The sequence below is a fragment of the Phytophthora ramorum genome (assembly GCF_020800215.1).
Source record: "Phytophthora ramorum isolate Pr-102 chromosome Unknown Phyram_PR-102_s0006, whole genome shotgun sequence".
Lineage (NCBI taxonomy): Eukaryota > Oomycota > Peronosporomycetes > Peronosporales > Peronosporaceae > Phytophthora > Phytophthora ramorum.
The window spans coordinates 1,454,773-1,476,754 of record NW_027150652.1 but is presented as its reverse complement, the minus strand read 5'-3'; the positions used below and the strand labels follow the sequence as shown (position 1 = coordinate 1,476,754).

At 53.6% G+C, this 21,982-nt stretch overlaps 10 protein-coding genes across 11 annotated transcripts; 3 read left to right on the top strand and 7 right to left on the bottom strand.

The window, feature by feature from the left end:
• Nucleotides 1-504: 504 nt before the first annotated feature.
• KRP23_7335 (Neurogenic locus Notch protein) lies at nucleotides 505-1,632 on the top strand (the record flags this gene model as incomplete). Its single annotated transcript, XM_067892637.1, has 1 exon — nucleotides 505-1,632. The coding sequence occupies one exon, from the start codon at nucleotides 505-507 to the stop codon at nucleotides 1,630-1,632; it is 1,128 nt and encodes a 375-aa protein (XP_067744497.1).
• Nucleotides 1,633-2,254: 622 nt separating this feature from the next.
• KRP23_7334 (Carnitine O-palmitoyltransferase 2, mitochondrial) lies at nucleotides 2,255-4,102 on the bottom strand (the record flags this gene model as incomplete). Its single annotated transcript, XM_067892636.1, has 1 exon — nucleotides 2,255-4,102. One exon carries the CDS (start codon nucleotides 4,100-4,102, stop codon nucleotides 2,255-2,257), a length of 1,848 nt encoding a protein of 615 aa, XP_067744496.1.
• A 388-nt stretch (nucleotides 4,103-4,490) lies between these two features.
• KRP23_7333 (uncharacterized protein) lies at nucleotides 4,491-5,169 on the bottom strand (the record flags this gene model as incomplete). The annotated part of the gene is made up of 2 exons (XM_067892634.1): nucleotides 4,491-4,598; nucleotides 4,666-5,169. 2 exons carry the CDS (start codon nucleotides 5,167-5,169, stop codon nucleotides 4,491-4,493), a joined length of 612 nt encoding a protein of 203 aa, XP_067744495.1.
• A 452-nt stretch (nucleotides 5,170-5,621) lies between these two features.
• On the top strand, nucleotides 5,622-6,398 carry KRP23_7332 (Small nuclear ribonucleoprotein E; the record flags this gene model as incomplete). Its single annotated transcript, XM_067892633.1, has 4 exons — nucleotides 5,622-5,711; nucleotides 5,860-5,899; nucleotides 6,010-6,119; nucleotides 6,186-6,398. The coding sequence occupies 4 exons, from the start codon at nucleotides 5,622-5,624 to the stop codon at nucleotides 6,396-6,398; spliced, it is 453 nt and encodes a 150-aa protein (XP_067744494.1).
• Nucleotides 6,399-6,570: 172 nt separating this feature from the next.
• On the bottom strand, nucleotides 6,571-10,170 carry KRP23_7331 (Vacuolar protein sorting-associated protein 54; the record flags this gene model as incomplete). Its single annotated transcript, XM_067892632.1, has 8 exons — nucleotides 6,571-6,682; nucleotides 6,761-6,969; nucleotides 7,035-7,252; nucleotides 7,322-7,409; nucleotides 7,492-8,980; nucleotides 9,065-9,207; nucleotides 9,301-9,425; nucleotides 9,495-10,170. The coding sequence occupies 8 exons, from the start codon at nucleotides 10,168-10,170 to the stop codon at nucleotides 6,571-6,573; spliced, it is 3,060 nt and encodes a 1,019-aa protein (XP_067744493.1).
• An 86-nt stretch (nucleotides 10,171-10,256) lies between these two features.
• On the bottom strand, nucleotides 10,257-12,170 carry KRP23_7330 (uncharacterized protein; the record flags this gene model as incomplete). Of its 2 annotated transcripts, XM_067892630.1 has the most annotated exons (5): nucleotides 10,257-10,754; nucleotides 10,824-11,608; nucleotides 11,685-11,729; nucleotides 11,803-11,859; nucleotides 12,119-12,170. In XM_067892630.1, 5 exons carry the CDS (start codon nucleotides 12,168-12,170, stop codon nucleotides 10,257-10,259), a joined length of 1,437 nt encoding a protein of 478 aa, XP_067744491.1. The 2 variants fall into 2 exon arrangements, with proteins under 2 accessions (XP_067744491.1, XP_067744492.1); XM_067892631.1 differs by lacking the exon at nucleotides 12,119-12,170 and having other exon boundaries at nucleotides 11,807-12,059.
• Nucleotides 12,171-12,566: 396 nt separating this feature from the next.
• KRP23_7329 (Phosphopantothenate--cysteine ligase 2) lies at nucleotides 12,567-15,482 on the top strand (the record flags this gene model as incomplete). The annotated part of the gene is made up of 1 exon (XM_067892629.1): nucleotides 12,567-15,482. One exon carries the CDS (start codon nucleotides 12,567-12,569, stop codon nucleotides 15,480-15,482), a length of 2,916 nt encoding a protein of 971 aa, XP_067744490.1.
• A 41-nt stretch (nucleotides 15,483-15,523) lies between these two features.
• On the bottom strand, nucleotides 15,524-16,751 carry KRP23_7328 (Protein DECREASED SIZE EXCLUSION LIMIT 1; the record flags this gene model as incomplete). Its single annotated transcript, XM_067892628.1, has 3 exons — nucleotides 15,524-15,915; nucleotides 15,986-16,244; nucleotides 16,326-16,751. The coding sequence occupies 3 exons, from the start codon at nucleotides 16,749-16,751 to the stop codon at nucleotides 15,524-15,526; spliced, it is 1,077 nt and encodes a 358-aa protein (XP_067744489.1).
• Nucleotides 16,752-19,112: 2,361 nt separating this feature from the next.
• On the bottom strand, nucleotides 19,113-20,858 carry KRP23_7327 (Nucleotide exchange factor SIL1; the record flags this gene model as incomplete). Its single annotated transcript, XM_067892627.1, has 4 exons — nucleotides 19,113-19,319; nucleotides 19,400-19,546; nucleotides 19,629-20,588; nucleotides 20,661-20,858. The coding sequence occupies 4 exons, from the start codon at nucleotides 20,856-20,858 to the stop codon at nucleotides 19,113-19,115; spliced, it is 1,512 nt and encodes a 503-aa protein (XP_067744488.1).
• A 718-nt stretch (nucleotides 20,859-21,576) lies between these two features.
• KRP23_7326 (Nucleotide exchange factor Sil1) lies at nucleotides 21,577-21,972 on the bottom strand (the record flags this gene model as incomplete). Its single annotated transcript, XM_067892626.1, has 2 exons — nucleotides 21,577-21,636; nucleotides 21,697-21,972. 2 exons carry the CDS (start codon nucleotides 21,970-21,972, stop codon nucleotides 21,577-21,579), a joined length of 336 nt encoding a protein of 111 aa, XP_067744487.1.
• Nucleotides 21,973-21,982: the final 10 nt, after the last annotated feature.

Below are 21,982 nucleotides of genomic sequence, written 5' to 3'. Positions count from 1 at the left end.
TGATATCTTGACGAAAAATCCTGCAACCATGCTGATGTATGACGCCTGGGTACTGCAGGCTGCTCCAAGTAAGCCGCTGACGGAGCGCGCGCCATGGCATCACGCTCGCTTGAGTTGACCGTGGCTTGAACGGTTCTATTTGCTTACTGTACCAGCGCTCACGGTCTCGATATTGCCTCTCAAACTCCTCCTTTGCAGGAGACCGAAATCATCGGGGACATGAGTTTTCCAGTTATGAAAGGAGCGACATCCTTGGCAGCATACAAAACTAGGTTATTGCGCGATTTAGCGAAAGCCGATCGCACCAAAAGGAATTGAAAAGGCATCAACAGCAGTCTAGCACGGCACTTCAGTCGTTTCACCGAAATGGAAAAGCTGGCAATCCAGACGTGACCATGTCATCGCTTCTTCCACTTGAGAACTTGCCTCCCACTGCACGCTTTATTCTGCGTCGCAACGATGAAGTTCGTTGTCAACTTTGCCGTTTTCGCTGTCATTGTGGCCATGGCTGTAGTGGCAGACGACGATCACCCTTACTACTGCACCACCGACTCGTACTGCAGCAAGCACTACCCAGGCACAGCATGTGTCCCAGTCTACAACTACGGCGTCTCCAAGTGCACACCAAACACGTCGAAGCGCCCAGCCTGTCGTGGCGCGCAACCGGGGCTGTGCCCGTCTTACCAGAGCTCCGACCGTGGCTACCTCAACGCCCATTGTGTTTTCGTGCCGGAAGATTACTTGTCGAGCAGCAACACCTCAAGCGGTTCTGGCCGCCGTCTTCATGCATCAGTGGGTTCCACTTCGTCAGCGACTTCGATGTCCTCTGCCTCCTCCTCCACTTCTTCCTCCTCGTCCAAGACAAGCACCAACAGCGACAACTCCACGGTTAGCACGACTAGCAGCGACGCCGATTCGACCTACACGGTGAAAATCAACAAGGACAAGGTCACGGGTCAATTTGTGTGCGTCCAGCTATCCGACTGCAAGAACTTGGCCGCCGACACCAGCACGTGCTACCCCAGTGCCTGCGGTTCGTCCGAATCACAAGAGCAGTGCAATTACCAGGGGTCGTGCACCTACAAGAACAAAGCCAAAGTCACCAAGCGTAGTTGCATGTGCTATGCGGGTTTTGAGGGTGACAAGTGCGAGACCGAAGTCTCAGGCGCGTGCGATGTCGACTGTGGCACGGGCGGTGACTGTGTCGACAGCGAGTGCGTGTGCAAGGAAGGTTTCGATGGCCGGGAGTATAGCGGCAAGAAAGGAAACGCAAGTGAGCGCTGTACCCGGTGCACCAACGACCTCGCCTGCGAATACAACAACACCTGTAACATTGGCACGGGGAAATGTAACTGCGCTGCTGGCTACAGCGGGGACTGGTGCGGCGCCGTCGAAGACTCGTGCACGATTCGTACGGACTGCGGAACCGGTGACTGCCAACTACTTTCAAACGGATCGTCGGCTTGCTACTGCCCATTGTGTAGCCCGAGCTGCTCGATGTGCGATATGACGGGCGTTTCCTCGTTTGACTGCTCCACTTGTCCAACTGCTACTGCGGCGGCTTTGCTCCCCTCGAGACTTGCGGTCGCTTTGGTGTTTGCCTCGATAATGCTCGTCAACTTGGTCCTATAGGGCAACGGATAGTGGTAGGGCACTCTCTGCAAAGGCTCGCAAGTCATTAATTCGTCAACCAGTTTTCATTGTTCCTTCGTGTTGGTATGGATAGCGTGCGCAGAGCTACAAGCAAGGAGAAACCTGCATCGATGCCAGCCTTCACAGGTTGTGAATCACAACCGAGTTAATCGTTTAAGGGCCTGTACTGATCACGTCACGGCAGTCCTTTGATGGAGGGCGCGGCAAACCAGCGTTGTACTCACCGAGTACAACGGGGTGCTACTTGGTGCACCAGCGACATCGTTTGCCAGTCAAACACACCGACACTGGCAAGTACGTTTGCGATGCCGATTATACTGGAGACACAGTGTCCTACAGTGAACGGCCTGCACTACCTTCTCGATCGACGCTACAGTACTCTGCTTACAGTGTGATATGAGCGCCACCCCAACCATACAGTCCACTGGTACAATCCTATTGTCGTTGTCATGATCCTCTCTTCCGGAGCAGCTTAATATATGTTGTCAGTGCTTGTTCATCTACAAAAGACCTTCCTGGCGCCTCAAAGTGTTGAGATTATTAAATACACACACATTTTGTGTGTATATCAGAGAAATTCACCCAGTCTTCATCTTCCGTCTTACGGGGCGGGACTGTCCGCCAGTGCCTTAATGGTGTCGAGCGAGCCTTCCAGCGCCGCCTTGAACTTTTTGCCATCCGAGATGCCGCTGTCCTTGTAGTTGGTGAGGCTCACATTGATGCTCTTGTTATGGAGCAAATAGCCCACACCGTAACCGTGAGGTACCACAGCGCCGAACGAGAAGTACTGCAGGAACGGTGTGGTCACATTGCTGGAGGAAATCTGGAAGTTCGTGCTTTCAGCACGCACGGGGCTCGCCAGGAACTCACTGGAGACTCCATCCTGGTTGGCAATCGAGTTCAATGCAGTCAAGTGGCGGTCCACGCCCAGTCCCTTTTGCGCCATCTTGGCCATCTCCACGTGACGGTTGACGGCCGCCACTAGCAGCTCGCGCTGCGTGCCCACTGCTGCTCCGGACTCTACACTCTTGACAAAGGCGTCTGCCGCTGGGGTCGCTGAGCGGATGGTCTCCGTGCGTCCGTGGTGGAAAAGGCGCGTCGAGCACGATTCGTACGTGGGGGCGATCTTGCCGTGCGCGCGATAAAACGCTAGCTGAAGTGCCATCTGCGCGATTCCGTCGGGACTGAGCTTCCACTGCTTGCAGTTGTTCTTCGCAAAGTTATTGTACACTAAGTACTCCGAGTTGAGGTTGCTCGAGAAGTCAGCAAAATGGTTCTCCGCCTTCTTGACATCTTCCACCAGGTTGTTCGAGAGCTTCCAGCTGAGCTTCTCTGGCTTAGTTGCACCAACATACTCTGGCATCTCCTCAAGTGGCGCAAAACCAGAGTCAGAATCGCGCATGTCGTGCCAGCATTCATGCAGCCAGCGATTCCAGACTGTGCCGTCCGAGAAAGAGTGCTCGAAATTTACCGTCAGGTGGCCATCGGGCTGGACCATCACCTGCAGTTTGTCAAACCAGCGGTGAGAGCCCTGTCCGTGCAGCGACAGCTCCATGCGCTGCCTCATGTCCGTGGGGTTCCGATCTTCCAGCACCAACATGAACAGCGCCGAGTCGATCACCTTCAGCGTCTCGGCATTCACCGGGTGGTGCGTCACCAGATCGTCGCGGATCTGCGCCCAAGTGTCGCGCTCTTCAGCTGTAAGCGTGGACAGATCCACATCGTCGTGGTCGCCCTTGGACGCCGAGTTCAGGATCGCGTCCAGCTGCGCTTCGAGCTGCTTCTGAGACAGTAACTGGTTGCCATCGGGACTGAGCACGTTCAACTGATAGAACTGGTTGCCCTTCATGACTACAATATGTGAGGCACGCGGGCAGGACGTCAGGACGTCCATGTCCTTCTTGGGCACCTTGGCCGTGGCAAACTGGCGGGCAAAGCCTGTCATGCACTGATTCTTGTCCTGCTCGAGTTCACTCTTCTTCACCTTGGCCCACCACTTGACCATGGAGCGCACGAAGGCGGCACTGCGAGGCACCATACCCTGGAGGTTGCCGTCCGTCTCGTCCAGTAGGCCGTAAGACGGATTCACGTTGAGGGGGCTCTGGTAACGTCCGCCGAGGTACATCTTGTCCCAGTCCTCCTCGATGTAGCTGAAGGGGTAGCTGCGTCCCATGGCCTGTTTGAGTTCGCGCTTGAGCAACAATTCTTGAAGCCGGCGACCCTCGCCGCTGGCAAAAGCCTTGGCCAGCTCCGCGTGGGCCTCCCAGTCCTTGGCGTTCACCAGCGGCCGGACGGTCTCCAGGTAGCGCTGCACCGTCTCGTCCAGTTGCGGCACCGGCAGGCGTGGGAGGTTGTACTCGTTGGTGAGCAGCATGCGGTTGAACCAACCAGGCTGCTGCGCGCCGGCCGCGGAGCTCAGCGAGCGACGCAAGGACGAGGGTACACGCATGATCTTTGGAGTAGTGAGACCTTGGGAGGCAAATCGGCGAATGATCGCCAGGCAATACAAAGCTGAAGTGAAAGAAAAAAACGGCTGGAGCCCAACTTGAAGTCGATCGGCTAACGTCGACATTGGCGAGTGGACCCGACGTCATCGCAAGAGAGGCAAGGGGCAGATGGCAGTGCAATCAGGGACTGCTGCAAGCGGGTTCACATGTGAATTGACATCTGTCTACGCTACTGGAGCACCACGCGATTCTCGCGCTTCTGGGCAAGGTAGTACCGCCGGAACGCCGGCTTCCCCGTTTTGCTGGTGCTGCTACTGCTGCTGCTGTGCGTCGGTGACACCTCTGCGCTAGAGGGTTCACTACTGACGCTGCCTGTACTGCGAACAGCTACTAGTCTGGACGAAGAACCTGTTGGCGTGCTGCACGAGGAGGGGCATCCAGCGGACTCTTCGGTTGAGCCTTGGTTTCCAGGCGGAAGCTTACGTCCGAGTGGCGGCACTAGGGCCAGTTCACACAAACGAAGTTTGTCAACGCTCTTGTCGTCGCACGCACCTCGTATTCGCACGCGACTGACAGGTGCTGGTTTCGTCGTGCTGGTCTCGTGGCTGGCAAGGTGAGCTTTCAGGGCCGTATACTTCCCACGTTCCTCCGCAACTTTTTGGGCCATCTCGCGCTTTTCCTCGACGAGTTCTTGGCAAATGGATTTCCAATATCGTGCCTGGTCTTTCATACTCGCCTCGATCACCCTCTGCGACGCTGTGATTGCAGAGTGCATGTTCTCTAGCTTACGAGTGGTGCTATCAAGGATTTCCTCCTTGATGCGGTCCATTCTGGAGCGGGACCTTGCCACTTCTTCCTGCAAAGAATCCATCTCCTTTGTGTGCTTGAGCTCGTACTCTTCTCGTGTCTGCTCAGCATCGCTCATGCGATCCTCAAAGACGCGCTGGAAACTCAGCATTTCTTCGTGCGACTGTGTCAAGAGGTCCGTAAGCTCCACCTCCACGATTTCTTCAGATGGGCTCAAGGTTGTAACTTCCTGCTGTGGCTTCGCTGGCAGAATTATTTGCATAGGCACCGGCGGTGGATGAGAGAGGGTATTGCTGTAAGAGCCACGCCGCAACGCTGTACTCTCCACTTCGTCGTTTGTCCTCGACGGCGTGCACTCCCTTGTCAGATCAATTGACGATCGAGAAGACGTGATGGTATTTCCCCAATCGTGCATTTGATCCCAATACGCGTTGAGATCGTCCTTGTCACCAAGGAAGCCACCAGCAACTGTGATGCCAGCCTCTTTACAAATTGACGCAATCGTGCAAAAGCTTTGCTCTGCGGCTTGGATCGCTGCGTCAGCATCCGCATCGTCGTGCGACCATTTCAACGCAGTCGTGCAGTCTACTGCCAGCTGACTCAGTGCTGCAGATACGGCGTCTAGAAAGTCTTCATCTTCTGCCACAAAGTAGTCCGTCTGGTCATGAGCTGGATCACCACGAACCGTCATTTCAGTGTCCAACCCGACAAAACATGGTTGCTTACGTGGAGCTTCGCCGTCACGTGCACAACGCCCATCGAAGGAACGGAGGTCATGGCACGGGCGAGTCTGCATTGCTTCTCGTCTCCTGAACACGCAGGACAATTGGCAACGAGTGCCGAACTAAATCGGTGCAAGTGAAGCCGTTACATGTTGAAGTGCGCTTGAAACATTTTCATCCAATCAATGATACGAATTATTCGGATTGGCTGAAATACATTCGGATCCCAGCCAGCGCTTTTGCAGGGGGAAAGCACCAGCACCGAAGCAGGTGCGTGTGCATCGCCGTGAAGATGGCCATTAGACTGGCCTGTCAGGTACCTTAGAGTCGCGCCTGCGATGTTCTGACCGAGTGATTTGTCTGCTGTGCTGTTGCTGCAGATAGAAGTCCGACCCATTTTCACCGCCTCTCGATTCCAGTCACCATGAGTACCAAAGTGCAGAAGTTGATGACCCAGCCCATCAATCTCATGTTCAGATTCCTGCAGAACGTACGTGGGTGTTGTCACTATTTCTATGGGATGGCCGTCTCATGGAACTTTTGGTTGTCTGTGCAGAAATCCCGCATCCAGGTGTGGCTCTACGAGCAGGTGAACACGCGGATCGAGGGCCGCATCATGGGCTTCGACGAGTACATGAACCTGGTGCTGGACGACGCTGAGGAGCTCGACGTCAAGAACCTCAAGCGCACGCCACTCGGTCGCATCCTGCTCAAGGGAGACACCATCACGCTCATGATGGCCGTCGACGCGCCCAACGGAGCGAACTAGCCGAACCCAAGCAGCCAGTAACGAATATTTTTTTCCTGCCAGGGACCTTGCAACTGGAGCTGTCAGTGAGTGAATTGTGATTTTAATACGTGATCAGGTTCATGTAGTAGTGGCTGCACCTCAAATCCGAGCCGGATGGAAATGCAGATAGTATTCGTGTTGCTGGTTTGCTCTAGGACACGTTGTAAGTGTTTTTAAAGTGGTTCAAGAGGGCGTCGCCGTCAAAGGATAGCTCAGTCACCTCGTTGAAGCTTTGTACGAACATTTCGATGTCTTCCACGACACTGAAGGCAGCAGCCACCACACAAGAGGAATGCACGTTAGAACACACGCGTGCATGAACGAGCATCGACATCACATACCGTTTTTTGCCTGCCGCAGTGCGTGGTTGCACGAGCTTGAAGCAGTCTGGCAACTTCTGCGTAAACATGTCGAACACACGCGACAGCACGTCTTTCATCTGGGGAGGTGAGAGGACAGGGTGCAATACCGCATGAAGCTTGAGTGTGCTCTGCGTTATACCACGCATGGGATTCGTCGGAACCGCAAGGCTAGCAGAATCGTAGTCAACCTGAAGGGGTCACACATTAGTAAAGTTAACCTGATGGCACAATTCCAGGTGCAATACTGACGCACCTCGGTTGCGACGTTCTCGAGAAAGCGCTTCATGATCTGGTCCTCCACAATGCTGGTGAATTTGCTAAATATCTTCTCGTTGTGCTCTGCGTAGTCGCGCAGAACGCGATCGAACTCGTCTAAAAGGAGCTTCTGGCGATCTGTGAAATGCGCCGCCAGGGCGGCCTTAATGTGAGGAATGAGAGTCATTGATAAGTCCAGCGACTGCGATGCCAAAGCTAGCAATACAAATAACACAACCAGGTTAGATCGCAGACACAAGCAAGCAAGAAAATAGCTGTGCCTACCCAGATGCCGGGCGGAAATGCTCTTGAGACGGGCGACTTGCATAGCTCCAGCGCCAAGTACAAGCTGGGTTGTCCTTGAATTAAATAACTATGGCAAGGAGACAGCGTGTTGTTAGTCTATGCCTGCCTATATAATGATAATATCACATCCCCTCGCATAAAAAACGAACCCGGAAAATCTCGATAGACCGCTGAAGCACATCGGTTGCTAGTACAGGAAAATTGGCGGCGCAAGACATATAGTTCATCACAATCTCCAACATGAGAAGGACTGACCATACAACCCGGAATGATTTGCCGCATATCGCCACCATCTTGCGCGGTGGTGCAGTTTCACCAGCGATCTCTCGGTCATCAGACAGCAGCAGTGCAACACCCCGCCCACTCGAGAGATCCTCAAGAGATTTATGGCGCGTCTCGGAGATCTCCGAGTTCTTCCACAGCTCGTGATCTAATGTTGACACCAACTTCGACACTTGTGTTTGGTGGTACTTCTCCAGGAACAGCTTCAGCTGAGAAAATAGGGCCCCACGGAGCGTGTAGTCTGTCTTGCCAGTCAACTTTTCAATACTAACAACGAAATCCATGGTGGTGTCATACAGCTTGCGCAGCTGAGGCATTGTGTAGACAGCCTGGACTTCTTTTCTAACTGCGAAAAGATTCGATACACTGCGCTGCGAAAACTCACAGGTTTTGCGCACAACTTCGTCAATCTCTCGAATCACTTTAGCGCATCGCGTCTTCTTCTTCCAATCGCCAAGCGTTTTATGCTCGTCGCTGGCATTTTCGGAGGGCGACCACCCATCAGCCGAAGTGCCCTCAGCTGTCTTTGAATCGGGGCTACCGTTTCTGTGGGCTTCACTACTAGCAGCATCCTTCAGCTTCTTCTCCTCTTCAGCTGCTTCATCAATTTTCTTCTGCATCGACTTTACCAGAATGCCTTGTACCACAACAGTGCGCTTCAATACCATGAGCAAGTGTTCAAATATCATTTGAACGCACTGGAGGAACTCATCCGATGTCAGTGCTCGGAGCTGAATCGACACTTTTGATTCGCTTCCCGAGGACGCCCCCAGGTCTCCAGAACCACCGCTGCTCTTGCTGCTGTTTGATACCGCGATCGTTTCAGTCACCACTGTCTTCACAACAACGCGAATTTCTTCGTTCAGTTGGTCAAGATATGTCTTCACAGTTTCGTCTAGTGCGTCCAAGCGAAATAGCACGTCCACAAGTCGCCTGGTCTCTTGCTGTACAGTGTCCTTTTCATCTCCGAGACTATCCTGCCGCTTTTTCTCGGAGTAACCAGCATCCTCATCTTGAAATGTCCATTCAGGAGATGTAATGACCGAGATAAAGCGCTGCGATATCTGCTTGCTGATAAAGCTCCGATAACCACGAAACTTCTCACTAAGAGAACTAAGTCCGTGAATGCCTTGCAAATGCACACGTAATATCGCTTGAGAACTTTCAATCAAGTTCAGTGCGTTCGTGTAGTCTTGGCATTGCACTAAAGCCTCGACAGTGGACTCAGCACTCTTCACCTCCTCAACCATCGTCACTAAATCATGCAGCTCTTTGATCCGCTTCTGACGTCGATGTAAGCTCACGATGTCAAGCGTTTTATCAGCGAGAAGATTTCGCAGGCGATCCATTGTTTGTCTACAGTCCCATCGGCGGCACATTATTAGCAAAACGCGAGAGAGGATTATATCAAATAGAAAAGCATGCGCCCTCGCTACTCACCTTAGCGTTGCCACCTGATCGCATGCACCTTTAATCGATTGCTTCATTACTTCCTGATCTGCGGACGCCTCGAAAAAACGATCCGACCGGGATGATACCTGGCGAAGGAGTGTAAATTCAACGCGATCCAAGTAGGTAGTCAGCTACACCAGAAGAAGAAATAAATATTTCCGCGTGTTCGCCAAGTTAGTTGTAAACGATAACAAGTTACAAAGTAAAACTAAGGACGAACGCACCTCTTCCTGGAGCGAAGTTGCGCTTGGCATATTCATGACTTCTTCGAACGTGTTGGAGTCCGTAAAATCAAAGTCTGGTCGAAAGAACAAGTTGGGCACGATCTCCAGACACTTGGCCACATCCTCTGCAATTTAAAATAGCAGTTCACATGTTAGAACTGGGGAAAAAACGTGAGCAAAAGTACGATCGCTACCATCTGCAACTGAAATTGATGGCACGTTACTCGACGAGAGCTGTTCGCTGACAGGTTTCGCATGGTTCTCTTCATACTTGGCAGCATTTTTACCGAACTGGCGAAGATACGGCTGAAAGTCGCGGGTCGACACATCTGCGAGTCCCGGGAACGGAGCCAATGCAATATCGACGTCCAGCGACGGATAAAAGGCATCCAGTAGCGCCCCACCCCAATTGCTGGCCTTGGGGTTCGTCAGCACCGAGTGTAGGTTGTGATGACAAACCGATAGATACGCTCGCTCTTCTTCATCCTCCGCCCCCTCCTCGGGCCAGCCTCTGCTGCTCGACGCTGTCCTACCTGAACTGCCCCACGATCCGGTCCTAGCGCTGCTGCTTTCGCGCGCCGACTGCGGCATATGCGTCTCCACATTATGCTTATGGTCAAATGCCGCCGCCCCATCCACCGAGCGCGTGGAGCTCGGCCCTCGCACGTCGAAGAGGCTTGGATACTCGGTGGGGCTGGGCAGCGTCATGCGACTCGTGGGGGTCGCAGAGCGGGGCGTCGCCGCAGCGACCACTGAGTCTTTGAGCGCGTTCAGCGGACTCGTGACGCCATCCCAGCCGCGCTTAAGCAGCCCGCGGGGCGACAGTAGACTCCCCGAGGGCTTCTTGGCGCCGTCGTGCCGCTGCTCCATTTTCAATCTGCAAAAAGGTTTGGGGGAACGTAACTGCTTTTGTGTGTGGCACAAAAATGATTATTTCATGGTTTGCACAAAACTGACTACGGACAGTAAAATGAGCCGCGGTGCGGCGAGGCGAACTGGGAGCTGATGCCGATGTAAACAAGCAGCAAATGGTTGTCTGGTTGGGTGAGCGCTAAGGCAATGGCGCGGTGGTTGCCATCCCATATCGTGAAAGGACCGTCGACGCTGGCGCCTACGACGACGACTGTGTGGTTGAAGTGGTCGACTCGGTGTTGAAGTTGACGTACGTGGTCTCGAAGAGAGCCTTGTTCCGACATGGCCAAGTCTTGCGAGGATAACAGTACCGCAGCTTCTCCAACAGTGCTGCATGGAGGCAATTGTTGCCCCCAAGTGTTTTCCTTCAGCACCCGAAACGCTTTGACGTGCCCCAACTCCAGCATTGCTTTGTACCACTGAGAATCCGCCGGTAAATGCGCCAAAAGCGGTAGTCGACTTGATCCTAGGAAAGCCGCTCGATGAATGTTCTCTTGGCTTGAGGTCGGGTCCGGATCCAGCATACCCGGAGTCAGCTCAGCCTGCAGTGTGAAGACTTCGTTACAGGCGCAGCGACATTAACGGAGCCACTGAGCAACACATCTACGTACATGAATTTCGGGCACGTCCAGCTCGAATCGATACCACTCGCTTTGCATCATGGCCCCAAGCATTTCCATTGCGTCAACAGGTATGAAGACACGTCTCCACGGCAGGATGTACGCACCATCATCGACATGGAGATTTTGAGACTCGGCAGCTGACCACCGTTTATCCAGATGCAGCGACTCAAAAACCTCTGTGCCAGTCTTGCCGAAAAGAAACTTGTAGTCAGCATTGGATTCTTGATGAGTCTGGGTTGCATGCACCTGGTACCATTGCGGGCTTTGCCCACGCAGGAGGTTCTTCAGAGCAAACATATTGGTGTTTAGCACCATATTGCGATTGAGATCGTATGCGTATCGGGGGCACAAATCTTCCACAAGCGCCACGTGAAAGCCTCCGTCTCCTTTCACGTGCACCATGTCCACTTTGTCCGGCGTTCCAAAGTAAAGGCCATAGTAAGTGTCACCGTAAAAGGCTTGGTACCAGCTCTCGTCGATGCGATGCGTCATACCTGGGTCCGCTCGGAAAACCCCACGCAATCTCACATGATAGTTGGCTTCAGGGTAGCTCACAACATCGGAAAGCGCCGCTACAACTCGGAGAAGTCTTGAAAGGTGGTCGTCTGGCATAGCTGACCAAAATATGAGCAAGTGGAGCTCAGAATGCATAAGACACTCCAATTCCGACGATTCAGCCTCTGCTTTGATGTCCGAGTCTCGAGGAAGATATCCATCGAACACGAAGAAGTCCGTTCGCGAACACACAGAGTCCAGTGCTGTTATCGTGATAACTATACGCCACAGTTTAAAAACAGAAAGTGAGTGCTACACCAGTTCTGGCATCCCTCTTCGCCCGAGTCGACGTACGGATCCGATGCCTCCCTGGAGAGTCAATAGTGATCGTCTGATCCCCTGCACAACAGTAGCATACATATCGATAAGAGTCAAATGTTCACCAAGCATGAGCCACACTGCGCGCCACTACCAACATGGCATGTTCCTTGCGTTGTGAGCGGCGACGAAGAGCAAACCGCTTGCTGCACTGTCGTGGTGGTAGTTCGTAGTCAGGACGATGTCCACCGGCAGTTGCACAGCGGTGGCATTCTGGACGCCCGCAAGCTGCGGCTGCGGCAGCGCGCAATTCAGTGCGGCGCTAAGCCGAAGCGAAGCTGCTATGCAGCAGAAGAGTACGAGCAGGGTGGAAGAAGACCATCGGAGCTGGTGTCGCTCCGAAGCCTCCATCGCGGCTCTGACACGCAATATTAAGATCGCGATGAGTCAGTTTTTTATCCGTAATTTACCAGCAGCATGAAAATTACTGGCAGTCATCATGGGCTGCTTGCTGACAAGCATTCGACGCTGCGGGGGTTACCACGTTGTATTATACATGTTTGTAAAAGAGCATGCCAGACATACACATACCTCGCACACGAGCAATCGAGCAATTGCTGGAGGAGCCAGAAGACCTCTGCTTTTGCTCCTCGCGCAACCATTCATCGCGCTGTTCGTTCACGTTGCAAGCGACAACCTCAACCTACAAAGCCTCCGTCGTAATCAGCGCCATAACATGCAGTGATCCCCAACAACAACAAGCGGCGCTAGAAGTTCGAGCTGTTGGCCTTTGTCTAAGCTTACGTGTAGCACATGTTCAATTCAATGTCGGATTGACGATGACTGTCGCGGCGTATCCACGCGCGCCCTGGGGTGCACCTGCCGCCAGACCGGAGCCACGCTCCAGAAGTTGAGCCCATGGGATGTGCTGTCGAAGGCGGGCAGATCCGGTGGGACGCAGTATGGGTTCAATTTGAAGCTTACTTTGTTCTAGTGAAACAGCGTGTACACCACACAAGGCGGCTTTCACTGCCGGACATCATTTTTTCCGTTTCATTTTGCAACCGACTCGAGTCAGACGACTGCACGCACGTACTGTACGACCCCATGAGCGACGACGAGCGCCAGTCTGCATCTTCCTCCAGCGAGAAGAAGCACGCTTCCTGGCACCGCAACAACATGGCGCTCTGGGGCACGCTGCGCCACCGCATGGGAGGCGGTTCCGTGCCCACGGACTCGAGCGAGTTCGTGGAGGAGTTCTTCAGCAAGACGCCCGAGGACCCACGCTGGGAGCTGGACGCCATCCAGACGCAGACGGAAGCGTTCATCGCCGCGCAGCTGGCCGACAAGCGCCGCGGCATCGCGCTTATCACGTCGGGCGCGACGATCGTGCCGCTGGACCCCGAGAACGACACCTTCGTGGATGTGGCTCCGCAGGTGCAGGAGCAGCAGGGACCCGCGTGCGCCGAGTACCTGCTGCAGCTCGGCTACGCGGTCATCTTTGTGCACCGCGAGGACTCGCTGCGGCCCTTCACGCGCCACTTCCAGAAGTACCTCCAGAACGGAGCATTTATGGACATGTTCCGCCTGCAGGACAATGGACTCGTGCTCTCCGGTGTGGACATCACGCAGCAGCTGCAGATCCAGAAGATCGCGCAGCTCTACACCGAGTGCAGCACCCGTGTGCTCAACTTGAGCTTCACGTCGGTGCAGCAGTACCTGATGCTGACGCGGCTCACTGCGAAGGCCATGCAGGTTGCCAAGGACCGCGCGATTGTTGTGCTCGCCGCCACACTCATGGACTTCTACGTGCCTGTGGACCCTCCTGCGACAGCGACAGAAGGCGTTGACGAAGCGGCTGGCACAGAAACCGCATCCTCGTCTTCATCCTCTTCGTCAAAGCACAGCAAGGTCAAGCACATCAAAAAGCTCGCCAAGAAGATCGCCAAGAAGAAGAGTGACGAGTTCTCCGTCAATTTCGTGCGCGTGCCTAACATAATCCGCAAGATCCGCAAGGATTGGTGTCCCAAAGCCTTCCTGGTTACATGCAAGCACCAGCTCGCAAGTGGCGAGGATATCGAGGCGGCACACGCTGACCTGGAGAAGTGGGGTGTCGATGTGATCGCTGGCAATCACCACTCGCGCGAGATTCTGCTCATCACAGAGCAAGAGGAGACTATTGTATCCTGCCCTGACGACGAGGATATCAACGACGCGTTTGCCTCCGCCATTGCCGATATGCATCGCAGCTTCCGTCGCAAGCGTGAAATTCTGGCCCGTGGAAAGCAGCTGCTGCTCCTCTCAGCAAAGTTCTCGATGCTTAAGGAAAACGATCTGGTGAATGAAGATGCCAACGGAAACAAGAACGTGCAGTTCGGACTTGGTGTGAAAATCCGTGCTGATCGCCGGGCGGCTGATGCTATCGCCCCTGTGTACGAGCTCAAGCACATTTTCCAGAACAAAAGCCACTGCGCCCGAGCCCACGTTTGGGAGGGTACGGTGGAGCATCCGTCCAGCGAGCCAACGCGCGATGTGGTGGTGGCCTTCAGCCCAGCAGGCACGCCGGAAACTATTCGAGATGTCTGGGGAGATTTCTGGTCCGGCTGGGCAGAAGACGAGCTGAAGGAGTTCAAGACTGAGATGAAGGGCATGTCGCTCTCATCGGCGATCAACATTGTAACTTCGTCCGTCTCGGGTGACTACGAACCAGCATCGCAGCTACTGAAGTTTATGTGGAGCAAGATCGGACACGCGTGGTCTGACGGCGAGCAGACACGTATTCGCCAGAGTATCCAAAATATGATGGCTGTGGCATTGGATCGTGGTCTGACGGAACCGCCTGGCATCTCCATCTTGGAAAAGCTAATGCGCAAGCCACGCATTCAACGCTTCGACTCGCTTGTACTAGACCAGCCGATGGCAGTGCCAGTGCATGCCCAGACGCACACGCGTCGACGACGTCGAGACAGTGACACGGACAGCAGTGGTTCTGGGGAAATTAACCCTGTGCGCCTCAGCAAGGCCCGTGTCGTCCGCGTGCACCGCGCTATTAACAACTACATGCAGGACATGATCAAGGAAGGTCTGCTGGATGCTATCCTCAAATACGTTGAGCAGGGTGTGCCTGTGCACGTGACCGGCTACAGCATGGGCGGTATGCTGGGCCAGCTCCTGCTATTATACCTGGGCGATCACGCTCGTATGAACGGCTGGGACGCGAGCAAGATCAACTTTGTCGGCTTTGGGTCTCCCCGCGTGGGCGATATTGGCTTTGCTGCTCGACTCCGGGTACTCTTCGAACCGCAGCAACTGCTAATCGTTATGCACCCGTCGGACACCGTGCATGCCTTCCCCCCGACAGCTGAGGGATACGTGGACGCCTGCATCAAGATTTTCCTTCGCGAGCACGGAATGGGTGTTGGCCGGCGCACTCCAGCTCACTTCTCGCTGTTGCCAGTTACAAAATCTATCGACCGTGCTTTCGAGCATGCACACAAGGCTCACGTGCACGACAAGGCAAATGACCCGGCGTGCTCCTTCTGTCAGAGAACAGCCCACGTCACTGCACAACACCGGTGTCGCTACTGCATCGAGCGTGGCTCACATCGAGGTGCAGACTGTCCAAACCGCAACAAGCCCTGCTTGTTGTGCGGCAACTCCAACCACTGCACAGGCGAGCACAAGTGCCGGGTGTGTCAGCAGTACGGCCATCGTGGACGCGAGTGTCACGCGCAGCGCGACGTGGGCTTTGCCGAGTTGCTCACCTACTTCCGCTACCACCATTTCCTGTATTACAACGCCAACCTCAAGAAGTCAGTTGAGTTTACATCGTGAAAAGGCTAACTTAATCAAATGCATCATACTCAAAGTCACACTCAGTACGGCCGTAGCGCGCTGCTAGCAGCAGCTGCAGTAGGCGGGTAGATCGACCAAAGAGCAATCTTGTGGTCCTTGGAGCAAGAAGATAGCAACGCGCTATCATCGCTGAAGTCCAGCGCAAACACGCTTTCGCTATGATATTTGAGCACAGCGAGCGGCTTGAGCTTCCGCATGTGAAACACACGCACGCGATGGTCCCAGCCAGCGGTGGCCACGATGCGCTGGTCTCCCCGAATACGCACACAACTAAAGCCACCATGCGCACAGGAGAAGAAGGACTGCGAACTGAGCGTGTACGATGCCACATCGAAGGCTGCAGAGTATAGCTCTTCGCCTGAGGATCCGCAAATGGCTGACCTCCCGTCTCGCGTGACGTCAAAAGAAAGCACTTGGACAACAAGACACAACACAGTGGTTAGCAGTGCAGTACCTCACGATCGAGAAAAAGCGGCACTTACATGCGTTTGCACCCTGGGTAATGGTTGTCTCACACGCTACTTTTCCACCCGACCGCAAGTCCAGGATAGCGAGTTGGCCGCCTTCAAAACCGGCGGCGATGTACGTCTGCACATTTCCACCGGCGCCATCCTCTCCTTGTGCAACGCGGCTCTCAAAAAGCGACAGCGACATGCACATGCCCCGCTTCGTGGCAGCTTCCGGCACTGTGAGCGTCAATGCCGGCGAGGAACTGTCTCCCCGACTGTCATAGACCAGGAGCTGCAGACAAGTTTCATGGTTGGTCAGACACGTAGCATAAGCTCATAAAAGTATCACGAAGAAGATCAGCGCAACACCCACCTTGTTATCGATGCTACTGGGGCACACGATTAAGTTTGCGTTCTCTGCTGCGTCCTCGCTTGGCCAGCGCAGCGTCGCGAACTTGGTGAACGAGTAGGACCCGCAGTAGAACTTGGCTAGTGGCTCGGCTGCTGCACCAAACGACTGCACGTCCCAGAGTTTCACGAATCCGTCGCGACCTTGCGTGACGAACTTCTGGTCCGACGCTACGGGGTCTCGAACGGCTGCGGAGTGCAGTACGCCAGCTTTCGAGTGCGCCGCAGGGATCGCCGCCAGCTCCCGCCGCGATTTCAAGTCCCAGATCTTCACTGCACCGTCGCCAGCACCAGACACGATGGTGGATGCAGACAGAAAGCCCACGCTGTTGACGGTAGCACCATGGCCGCGCAGGACGCCGAGCGGCTCTGGAGCCAACTTTGAGGTCATGCGTATGGCGAGACCAATTACACGGTGTCATTTTGGCCAATTATATGCGTTCTAATCACTGATTGGCTAACGCGCGACCCGAACTTTGATGAATATTTAATGGCGACCAGCGGAATCGTACGGAAGATAAACCAATGTTGTCACGCTGTCCGACTCGTCGGCAGCATCAATAATGCCCGTGAGGTCTCTAGGAAGAGTAACATTTGGCGAAGTTGTGGAACGTGACAAATCAGTCATGTCGTGAGTGCAAAACACTGCCGGCGGAACGCGTTTGACACCAGAGCCAAATGCAGGACGGAGAGTCCGCGTAAGCAAAACTCCCAACTGAAGAACGACCACAGGAACGTCGGGTGTAGCAGCGTCGGAGCTAGAAGTGGCTATCTAGCTCCCAGTCTGTCCCCAGAACCTCCAGACGACAAACCGGTAGTGTAAGACAGTGGATCGAATCCGCAACCAACACGCCACGAAGTGGAGACCAGCAAAATAGTGCAACCCAAATTACTGTTATTACTTATCTGCGATCATAACTGTCCCAGAAATGTGGTCCGCGTCAACAGGTTGCCAACCGCCGAATGGGGACCATGTGCTAGTGTTATTTTCTTTTCTAAACTAACACTCTTAGCTTGCGGAGTGGGCGCGATAGTACAATCTCACACTTGAATTGCTTTCAGAAGATCCTGAATATACTTCTGTTGTAATAAACACAGTGTTTTCTTTTCCAGATCCATTTTGATCTCCATTTTTAGTAAGTAGTCCAGTTCGCCTAAATCCTTCATAGTGAATTTGGTTGATAACTGAGCCTTAAGATCATTGATAGAGCTCAGATGTGATCCAGCAAAGTGACGTCATCGACGTATTCGCTCGCACACAATAAGGAGATGCATGGCCCCCCGTCAGGCTTGAATAGGTGTTTTGTGCGTGAGGACCGCGAGCTGACTGGAACCGCGATGCCGAAGCGTTTAGGATGTTAGATGAGCTTTGGAAAGCAAATTGCAAATGAGATTGAATGGAGTTAGCTTTCGTGGCCTCCGGGCGGAGGTCGGTGCGTTGAGAATTGCGCACACTGTGGTTGGTCAAGTTGATGTGGATCAACGTGCACTATACATGTGGTAGAGTAGTTGCCAAAGGCAGCGCGCCATGAGCGCGAGTCACTGTCGCGGGTGGACCGTGTCCTCGGCGCGGCGCGACAAATGCATGTGCAACATGGAATGATGGTCGAGCATCAAGAGTTGATGCCTCGTCGACGCTCGTCATGGCCGTGGCCACGCAGGTGGTGAACCCGGAGAGCTTCGGCGTACCTGAGGTCTTACCCCCCCCTCCCACACACAGACTTTTTAGATATAAGCAATGCTCTTTCGTGCATCTGAAAAAGCCTAAATAGTTCACACCAAATTCGAGGGACCTGCTTTAGGCGTATAGACTTTTTTTAAACCCAGCGGTTGAGTCATATAAAAGCTCTCAGCCAGCACCCCATTCAAGAATGCGGTAGACACGTTCATTTGGTGCAGGTCGAGCCCTAAGATAGTAGCTAACGCTACGAATTGTCAAAGGGGTCTCATAGTGGGCTACGGGTGCAAATACCTCTTGATAGTCAATACCGTAAGTTCGTGTATTACCTTGAACTGCCAATCTAGCTTTGAATCGTTCGACCGATCCATCCGCCTTGTAGTTAACATCAAAAATCCAATGGCAGCCAAGTGCCCTTCTTCCTGCTGGAAGTTGTTCAATGGTCCAAGTTTCATTCTTTAAGAGTACTTCGTATTCTGTTTTAGAGCGCACTCCCTCTGCTTAGGATGTGGGCTTGGTCACGTTTCCTTTATCGGTGTAGGAACTGAAATATGCGGTTTATCTGCCACTACAGCATTTAGTGGTGTCACGTAGTCTCTTAGCTGCATATTAGTTGTTCTAATGCGCTTCAATCTACGCGGCAGAGTTTAATTACGAGCCTCTTTATCAACTCCCACTGCCCGTGATGTCGGTGGGGATGTTGCAGGCTCTGAGCGCCACGAAGATATATTACGTTCTTTGATCCGAGCACGAGGGATGATCAAACACTTCCATCAGATCGAATAGTACTACAATTATAGTATTTATTACTGCATAGTATATGGAACAGAGAAATACGTAGTCGCGTACAGTTCACCGGCAAAGGGAGAACCGCAGCAGGTCATTCATTACCTTGCCTAGCGATACTGCCATACAAATTCGTGACAAGATCCTTTAACCTTGGATCGAACCCGCCATTCTCCCTTTGCCGGTGAACTCTGGGGTTCACTTGAAAAAGGAAAGTTGACTCTTGCAATCTAATGTAGGCTTAATATTTAGGGGATGATCCTCACTGCCGGTACTCTGCTGGCTGACTCACACGCGTCCCAGGAAATCCTGAAAAAATAGCGCTAGTTCGTTTTTTTCATCTGCGTCGATCTCCTCGTCGCCGGCAACAGCATTGGCAACTTTCTCCACCACTGTCTTGACACCTGACGCCTGATGCACCTCCTGGCACCTGGGAAGCTGGTGACGCATACCGTCCACCAATTCGAGCACTTCACGATGAACTAGAAGAGGAGCCTGGATTGTACCCAAATAAACGTGAGTAAAACTCGGCACCACAAATATCAACACGCGGCAAGCAGAACACATCCACGCACCATTTTGACGAAGGTCGTTGAAAAGCGCTCGCACCATTCCGCAGACTGAAACACCTTTTCCAGCTCAACCAAAGCAGGCGGCTCCTCACTGGCGTTCGACTTGCTCTCCGCAGCTTCAGCTAGTAGGTCGTACACAAACAGAAGTACCTGTGTCATAGCAAATTCAGAGCGTGCGGTTAACACTCCAGCAAAAGCAATTCAACAAGGTCGATCGCAAAACTCATCTTACCTTCAACTGAAGTTTGGCGGGGTGTGCATCGTCAAACAGTCCAGCAAGAAGCTCTGGTCCTTTGTGAAGCGAGAACAGTCGTTGTCCGCGCTCATTGGATCGCACAATGGATGACAAAGCGTAGATCGCTTTCTTCTTGACTTCCAGGACATCCTTGGCCTCTGCCTCGGAGCTGGGAACTTCCAAGGTTAACGAGTCAACCAGCTTTGGCATGACACCAGCGTCAATAGCCCACTCTTGCCCATCCTTGTAGTTCTTAGCCGCCGACCCAACCACCCATGCCGCGTGCGCACGGATAGGCAAGATGGTTGAATTCAGGTACTCAGCAATGATGCCGAAACCGCCAATAAAGTTGAAGACGTGAGTCTTATCCAGATCCTGCACTTCCCATTCGAGCACCTCGAGCACCGATAGTTGGCCCTCTGTATCGCCATTTTGCTCTGCTTCCTTGAATTGTTCGAACAGCTTACCCAGATACTTGGCGTCGTCCTGAAGCGACTCAAGCGCCTCTTTCAGCTCGGCTTGGCGCTTCTTCCAGAGGGTAACGATCTGCTGTCGGAACTCGGCAGGAGATAGCTTCTCATGCGCTTCGTGGATGTCCATACCCTCCACCTTGGGCGGCTCGGGCAACGCCTGCAGCACCTCGTAGATTTTGTCGTGGTTCCAGTTCGGCTCGGCTGGCTCAGCTCCTTCTGGCGCCTCAGTATCATCGGTACCAACGTCAACAATAGCACCACTGACCTCCTCCTCGGGAATTTCTTCGTCAACAACAGTGAGCGCGTCGTCTTCGCTCTCGTCCGTCACAATATCGCCGGAGATATCCGTGGAAACCGTCACCGTCGTCTGCATCGCATTAGGGTCAACGACCACCGAGCGCATAGACTCCGTATCGTCTTCGTTAGGATCAACCAGCTTTGCCTCGCGCTTGCCGGTCTCCAGGTTCAAGCGAACGTGAAGTCCCTATATCCCAACCGCATCAAAATGTCGTCAATACGATGATCAACTTGCACAGCATCCAGCAAAATCACTCACCCGTGGCACGCCCTGTCCAGGAAGCAGCTCCTGCCACTCGTTCGTGGCAACAAACTCAGGCACCTTGGCGGTGCTCTTCGATGCTGCATTAACGTCAACGGAGACCTCGGCGGAGGCAACGCTGACTGACAGTGCAATAGCCACTGCAGCCGCTGTCAGCAGCAGGAACCGGCGCAGTCGTGAGTTTCTCGGTGGCATGGTTGTAGGCAAAGGTGTGATCCGGTGGTCAACTGAAAATGACAGCAACTTGCTGACGTGGATACGTGGTCAAAAATGGGTTATGTGGTATACACCACATTGGAAGTGTTCTCGAATGCCTGTTCTTGTGGCTTTCTTGGCCGCCGGCGACACGTGGCTGAAGCTCAAGCAGCGTTGTGTTTGCACGGAGTGCAGGTGTGCATTTACTAGGAACTCTGGCACAGGACCATGTTTAGATATTACGTCGAGCTGGCTTTCAGTCGAGAAATTTCGCCTCCTTCTTGCCTGTTTGAAGGTTCACACGGATGTGAAGCCCCTGATCAGCGATACGCATTGTGTTAGTTCGGTTATTAAATGCGTGTAAGGCTGCTTGTTTAGCTGTTCCCCACGTACCGCTGGCAGCACTTGGTTGGGTAAAATTTCCTTCCAGTCGTGGGTCGGCTCGAACATGGGAGTTGCGTTGGTGAGAGGCCCGCTTCCATTTGACGCCACCGAGTGTCTCCTTGTAACAGGAACGAGTGTCGTTCTTCCACCCGAGACCTGCTCGCTCAAGCGTGCTCGCACACGCACCGCTGTTAGCAGAGGCGTGGGGGCGAAGAGATCCACGCGTTGCTGAAGCGAGCAGTGCTGCATTTAGGGTGTGAAGGTCAAGATCTCTTTCGTGCTGATATTATAAGTGTTAGTCATAGCTAAACTGAAGCCGCAATAGCGCAGCAATCTAGTCGAGAAGTTTGGCTTCTTTCTTGCCAGTCTCGAGGTTGACGCGGATGTACAAACCCTGTGAGGCAAGTGAGATTCTTAGCAGACTGTAAGCATTCGATGAGTGTTGACGACGTACCGGAGGGATCGCTTGGTTCGGCAGGATATCCTGCCATTCATGCGTGGGCACGAACTCCGGAGGAGCTTGCTGGCGTCGCTCGTCTTGCTCCGTCAGTTGACGCTGGCAGCCTTGGCCATTTGTGGCATCGCACGAGTCATCGGCCTCCTCCAGTGCATTTGCAGACAGGACCATCGCCATGGAATCATCACTGCGAATATGTCCGTGCTCCTGTGTCGCCTCCGTTCCAGCTGCAAGCATCAGAGCGAGCGCAAGAAGCGTCCGAATCGACATCATGCCAGTCTAC